Below are 7,407 nucleotides of genomic sequence, written 5' to 3' on the forward strand. Positions count from 1 at the left end.
TACAACTCAACATGTGAAACAAAAGTGAATGACTATTAAACAACATATAAGCCTCAAAAAAGCCCCGGTTAAGCCGCAAACCGGTTTATCCGCTCCCAGATAATCGAGATTTCAGTGTATATTAATATAATTTCAGAACAGTGTACACAAAGGTTTTAGAGTACCTTGACATTCACACATGCCCACTGCCATATGAATACTGAAAATATGTTGAAGATAGAATCTAGTAACTTTCTAATGATGACATAATGTCTGCATCACTATCACACCATGGTTTGTGGAGTAGTGCAAGAATACTTAGTCTGGATGGATCCCATTCCAAACAGACACTGTGTACACAATTGTAGTGCTTAAGGAAAAAAATAGGACACACAATCACTGAATTCACAGTATTTTTATTTGGCAGTACTGCTTGTTAATTATAAAAACAAAGGATACATAAAAAATTGTTTGTAGTGTATCAGATCTGAAGAGATTCGGGATCTTGTGTAAATTTAAGTCGATATTAGTATCATTTCATTGTAAACGCAAGCTCTTTTTTTGTAATATTTATTTGCTCTGGCCTCTTTACTGAATGCCACAATGAAGAAAATGAAGTGATAAAAAATTTAAGAACAGAGAAAAGGAACAGCGTGAAGTGAGGAAGGGATAGGTGGAACAGATTTTGTCACAGTTTAAAGTGTCTAAATAAGGAAAAAGAGCAGGATGAGAACACAAGAGAAACTAATTTTGTTACAGATACAGAAACTGGCATGAATGTGTTTTAATTGGAGAGACTCATAAGAATATTACTGAATTATAAACCAAGAGGATAACCAAATTATCTTACGACCTACAGCTAGATGGGATCATGTGTTCTCTTTTAAGCTGGAATAGGCTGATAGGCCTACAAACCTTGAAGCAAAAGAAGACAACACAAAGTTAATAGATGCTCTCAAAGAGAAGCAGGAAATGTCTACAGTTGTGCATATTAACTTTGACTGTAAGTAAAACAGTTACAGTTTTCAGTAAGCAAAAACAATTGCCCTGATTAGTCCATCTCTAACTGAATCACTGGGTTGACCAACACAGAAAGTGAAGAACACAGTATCACACATCATTCGCTGTGTACAGGAGCCCATCGGATACCAGCCCACCTTGTTTAGAACAACTCCCACTCTGTAGACCTTGTTCCGTTGTATCTCCACTGAACGGTTGAATGTTATCTCAACCAATGACCCATAGTTCACACGCGTTGTGTAGTGTGTATATGTGAGTCGGCTGCCATCGGAGTCCAGGAGGTGAGCGTAGAGAAGTTCTGTGTACGACATCCCAAGCTGTGGGTTGGGAAGACCACTCGCTGTCCCAACCTCATATCCTTCTCCAAGAACTTGTGTTGGAATCTGTACAACAGTAACAGCAACTCAAGCAAGAGACTTGTTACATTTACATTCAGCAGAAAAAAACAAAAATGTTTGCCTGGTAACTGAAGAGTGCAAATTTTCTTCCCACAACAGAATATGACACTCTGGTCAACCTGCATGTTATGCAGTAAGTCACCTTGCCAAGAAATGTGGAATGCTAAAACATAAAGGAGAGACTGCTAAAGTAAAAGTTGACTACTGCTGTTATTTAGTTTGAACTACTGAAGGGAAGGTGTACACTGATGAACTGCTGTAGATATACAAGCATACTGTGGCAGATAAATAATAGAAAATAACTGCATTTGGACTCACCTGCACACCGTGCACACAGATGTTCCGATCAACTGTGAAGGTGACAGAGCAGTCCAGGATGCTAGTGTTGAGGCAGTGTGGTTGTGGCAGAATGTTGCGCACACAGTAGAACTTCACGTCCCTGTGGGCCAGGGGGCCATCCCTCATGGCTAGAGAGGCAGCTGAGGGTCTGCGGCGAGACTCAACACTGTTTGAAAAACCTTCAGGTAGAGGAAGCTTGCATGATGCAGACGTGGAAGAGATATTGACCAGCAATGCATAACTCTCATCCCGAGTGAGCAGTGGAGACAGTGCTGGGCCTTCTGCAAACTGTGATGGAGTCAGCGTCAGAAAGCGGATCTTGTTAACTGCTGGTCCCAGAACAGAGCGCAGTGATTTACCATCATCTGGTGAGAGGCCTGAAATAAAACAGTTCAGTGAAAGCTACAGCAGTATGGGCAGGAGGACAAAAGTAGCCCAGCATTCAAGTGGATCGACTATGAATTAATGGTCCAAAAATTGGGAGTGAATTCTTCTAGGCAGCTCAGGGGGTAATGTATTTAACATTATTACTTGTACATTCTAAAGGGTTTTGTTGGTATATAACACTTAGGACTTCTGGGTTTTTGGACTTTGTCCACTTGCTGGTATTCCCAGTGACAGGTAAGCCTCCTCCTAATGGATGCAACAAAGTAGATGTCTCCCATCCTCATACCTGATGATGGAATCAGATCCAGTTTCTGAAATGTTATGTTCTGTAGAATGCTGGATCATGGATGAAGTCCAAAAGCTCAGTAATTCTTATTACTGGGAGTATTTATCCACCCAAAGCAATGATCAGGTTGACAGAGCAAGAAAACTCTGAGACATGTATTCACAAGGTAGTATTTGGTTCCAACTTTGGCCAGGGTTCCAGGTATCCTGATAAGTATAGCAAGTGTCACGTAACTTCGAACAAGGCCAAGAGTAACCTTGAATGCGCAGAAAATTTCAGACAAGGGAGTCAGTGAAAGTGGAAGAACGAGTGTTAAGAAACTCCTCCCACCAAAAGCTATGTGCAAGGGTTTGACTAGGAATGCGGGGCCTTGTTCGAAGTTACGTGACACTGTCTATATCTTGTGGTCTTCCCGTCTCTCCAGGCAAATGTCAGGGCAATACAATAAAAGAAAAGGAATTGCATAATAATACCTTAATCTTCAGGGATCATTTGCAATGAAAGGTTTCCAGAATGCTCCCAATAACTTTGCCCTGTCTGCCTCCCCATCTCTAACTCAAGAACAGACCAATGGATTTTCATGAAATCTGACACTGGTGACTTTTACAAAAATCTGTTGATTAAATTCTGATTAAAACTGGACAATAACACACTTCTCCAGTTCTGGTTAAAATTAGCCAACAGTACCAGACACTTCACATGAAGACTTGCATGAATTTTTACCTGCATCTTAACCATAATTCACTAAATACCTGCCAGAGCAAAGAATATTTTGAACACAAATCTATATATAAAAATAAAACAAACATTTTACTTTCTCTGAAAGTCTTACAGTTTTCAAGATAATTAAAATGGATTTCTGTGCCATGCCATACTTCAAGAAATGATGGAATTTCATTTTGGAAATCCTTCGCACAAATTTACTGAACAATCTGAACTTTCCTAAAGATAAATGAAATGGAAGAGACATTGTCATGTGTGACTATACATGGGGTTCGGATTTACCAGACGCTTACAACTCACTGTGTGTAATCATAACAACACTGCTAGTCTACAAACTTAACAAATCACTATAGCACACTCTACATACTCTCTGTTGTAGTCTTCACTAGTTGCTGCTTGGTTATACAGTCATCACTAGGTTACATCTGCTAACAATGGAGCTTCTGCTTTTGTGCTTACATCCTTGCTGGATGACAACCAGCTTTCAACTCATGGCCTCCATGCTATGGCTGCCTAATTCAACTGGGGGCTCTTGTAATATAACCCTAGCATGGACCGTACAGAAAACATTGTTTCCAACACTCTTCTAGTGCTCTGTGCATATCTGTTGCCACAGATGTATATCAAGCTGTTACCAAGCAATGTCTGTCTTCTTCTGGCTTTCATTTCACAATATTGTGGCATGTAGACCTGCTGCTAAACAACAACTGCTAAATAAGCAACTATATGACAGCTGTTGCTAAGTAATGGCCTGAAACAGCAACAGAGGAATGGTGTTTCCTGCACAGTCCACGCCGATGGCTGTGCATGCAACAGTGGAATATGTCATGCCAACCCTAAGCAACAGTCACACTGCAACAGAAGAACGGTGTTTTACATGTGGTCCATGCCGAGATGTTATAAGCAGGAAAGTTAGTGTGGAGTGAGTCAGTCAATGGAGTGAAGACTTGGTTGGTGAGTTAGCGAGTTATTCAGATAACTGCAGTTCTGTTGTTGTGAGAAGCTGGTAGCTAAGGCTGGAGGCTGGGGTGTTGTATATGGGTCTACAAGGGATGTATTGCATATAATGATGATATTAAATTACCTGTAGAAATAGGTACAAATACCAAGGTATTGCATATAATTGGATTATTTTAACAGAATATATGTATAAGCTGTGTAAGCTGTATTCTTCCACAAAGTGTTGTCAGCCGGCCGGATATCAATTGAACTTGTGACCCGAGACACTACGTCACATTTGGAGTGAGGGCCCGCACAGCGCTGGGAATAATACAGCAGCCGAGATTGAAGTTCAAGTGACTACTTTTGTAACCATATTTGGGCATAATCCGGGACTCAGTCTTTAATTGTAGTATAAAACCCCAAGGACTGACGCCCCAAGTGCTTTTAGATCATTCAACTAGCTGAGACTACTTGTATGTCAGTCTAATAGTCGGTACTGCCCGTAGCTTAGGCAGATAACCACTTCTACGTTTCCAGCAAGATCCTGTAATACATTTGTTAGTAATAAAACTTCATTTATATTACAACTGCTGAGAGGTACACCCCATTCTGCCTCCCAAGGGATCCGCTCGCCCAAGGCCAACCTTATCCCTCAACCGCGGGATACAACAACTGGTGTCAGGTGTGTGGGGTGATTAGCAGCCAGACGAGGATCACCTGGAACGTCGAAGGAGGAGGAGGAAGAGTCTACCAGCCAGGAGAACTTCCTACTCATAACAGTTGGTAAGACCCATCTGTTCAGTGGCTCATTAACTGGGCACTTGCAGTTCTTCTAAAGGAAGAACAAGGGATTGGAATCGAACAGCGTACTAGAGGTGAAGAAAGAGGAGCCTCATTAGTGTGGGAATTGTGCAAGAAGGTAGTCAGCAGTCTCTGCAGAGGGGTGGAGACGAGAAGAAGACGATTTTTAGTGTTGCTTCGATAAGCTATTCCTAAGATAGAAATTTACAAGTTACAGGAACGGCGGAGCTGAGAAGGAGCAGATAACAGATAGGCGAAGGGTGAACGACCGAGAGACTTCGAGGGGAACCAGAGGACGAGTCAGCTGTGAGAGAGGAAGAAGGACCAGCTACACCAGATAAACTTCCATTATCATCAACGGTGAGTCCCTGTTTAAGGATATATGAGTGTCAGTTCGCGAACAAATACACAGGTTGTAGAGGCAAATAGCTCCAGCAATATGGCAGAGCAGTATGTTAGTGTGAGTGAGGCACTGAAATTAGTAACTCCATTTAGTGGGAATAAGAGAGAAGTACTTACATTCATTTCTAATGTGGACACTGCGTTCGAGGTAATAAACCCGGAACATGAGGATAGACTATATAAGTTCGTGTTAACACGAATCAGCGGGGAGCCTAGGATAGCGATAGCCCACCGAAATTTGGACAAATGGGTAGAGGTTAGGGAATTCCTGAAAAATACCTACCTCGAAAAACGTACATTGGATTTTCATGCTACCCAGTTATTCAAGGCTAGGCAAGAAAAATCAGAAAGTGTTTCAGAATGGGTGCAAAAGATCCAAACATTAGGCTCGAAATTTAGAGAAGTAGCACTGATGGATTGTTCAGAAGAAGAAAGAGCAGGAATTCTCACGTTATCAGATAAATTGAGGAACATATGCTTCGTACAAGGACTATTTTCTGATAGAATACAGACTATTGTCCGTAGTCGGAATTTCGAGGATTTCGATGGAATCGCAGAAACTGCGTTGGTAGAAGAATGTGCCATTGTGTCTAGAGCAGAGCGGTACAAGACCCCCGGTTCAATCCCAGTGCAGTGCACGATCTGCAGAAGGTCGGGGCACACCAGCAGCAACTGTTTCTCCAAAATAAAGAGAGACAACAGGGTAAATCAGTTTTCAGTGAGGAGACCGGCGCACCCACATGATGTAGTTTGCTATAATTGTGGGGAGAAAGGACATATTTCTAAATTCTGCAAGAAACCCCGAAAAGCAGCGAGTAGAGACAGGCAGAAAGCAGAGGAGAAGGGAAACGAGAATGGACCGTTGGCCCGCAGCCAGCAGACGGTCCGTACAGTACAATAGGCTGTATCAGTGGAAATAAGTATGACGGTTTGGAATGGGAAGTGGATGTTAGCAAGGCGGGAAAATTGAAGTTTCTGGTAGACACAGGCGCTGATATAAGTTTGATAAAGAGCACGAAATTGATGGGAGACGCCGTGTTTGACCCGACCCGTAAAATAACCGTGAGAGCAGTGGACGGATCCGTAGTAGAGACGTATGGCGTCATAGAGGTTGGGATCCAGGAAGGGAAGTTTAGAATTCGATTCCCGTTCCATTTAGTGAATAAACAAGTAGATCTTGCCTACGATGGGATCCTAGGTCGAGATTTTTTGCAGAGTACGAAAGCCAACATATGTTATGAGAATAAAAGAGTAACCTTTGAGGCGGAGGGTCACCAGGTCACTAAAGAGATATTAGGTGTAGGTGAAACACCTGTAGCAGGGCACGCTAGATCAGTGCGATTACCCAAGAGGTCGGAAATAATAGTAGAGGTACCTGTAGAAGAAGGGGAAGCAGGCACTGAAGGGATTATCAGTAAGCTAGAGATAGCGGAGGGAATTTATGTAGCCAACTCACTAACCAAGATTGAGGGAAATAAGGCTATCACCAGTATTCTAAATACGAGAGATGAAGAAGTAGTGATGGAAATTCCCCGTATGCAATGGGAAAGGTACACTCTAGATAAGGAAAATCGAACTGGTTATGTGGGAGCCGTAACCCCAGTGGAAATGAAAACGGGACAAAACAGAGAAGAAAAGGTCCTAGCGAACTTGAGACTAGATCACCTAAATTCTGAAGAAAAGGGAGTAATCGAAAATACCTGTAGAGACTACCAGGATATATTTTACCTAAAGGGAGACCACTTAAGTTGTACGAATGCAGTCAAGCATTCCATAGACGTTATACCGGGAACTAGCCCGATAAATACTAGGCCATATAGACTGCCAGAAGCCCAGAAGGCGGAGGTGGACGCACAAGTAACCAAACTCCTGCAGGGTGGGATAATAACCGAGAGCAAATCCCCTTGGAATAGCCCTATCCTTGTTATTCCTAAAAGAGAAGACGCTAGTGGGGAAAAGAAATGGCGATTAGTGGTAGATTTCCGCAAACTGAATGAGAAGAGCATAGGTGATGCCTACCCTCTCCCCGATATCACGGAGATATTAGATCAGCTGGGCCAGTCGAAGTATTTTAGCTGCCTAGACATGGTGATGGGTTATCATCAAATAGAAGTTGAAGAGAAAGACCGA

General features: G+C 42.4%; 1 protein-coding gene across 3 annotated transcripts in view; it reads right to left on the reverse strand.

The window, feature by feature from the left end:
* Positions 1-375: 375 nt before the first annotated feature.
* Positions 376-7,407, reverse strand: part of LOC111872268 (BTB/POZ domain-containing protein 6-B) — a 36,753-nt gene continuing 29,721 nt past the window's right edge. For all 3 annotated transcript variants that reach the window (XM_023865977.2, XM_023865975.2, XM_023865976.2), the window contains exons 6-7: positions 1,716-2,113; positions 376-1,382 (exon numbers count right to left, since the gene is read on the reverse strand). In XM_023865977.2, the coding sequence (XP_023721745.1) occupies positions 1,005-1,382; positions 1,716-2,113 (776 nt within the window). In that variant the 3' untranslated portion in view covers positions 376-1,004. The remainder of the gene's footprint in view (positions 1,383-1,715; positions 2,114-7,407) is intronic.

This window comes from Cryptotermes secundus, unplaced genomic scaffold (assembly GCF_002891405.2).
Source record: "Cryptotermes secundus unplaced genomic scaffold, Csec_1.0 scaffold1682, whole genome shotgun sequence".
NCBI classification, from domain to species: domain Eukaryota; kingdom Metazoa; phylum Arthropoda; class Insecta; order Blattodea; family Kalotermitidae; genus Cryptotermes; species Cryptotermes secundus.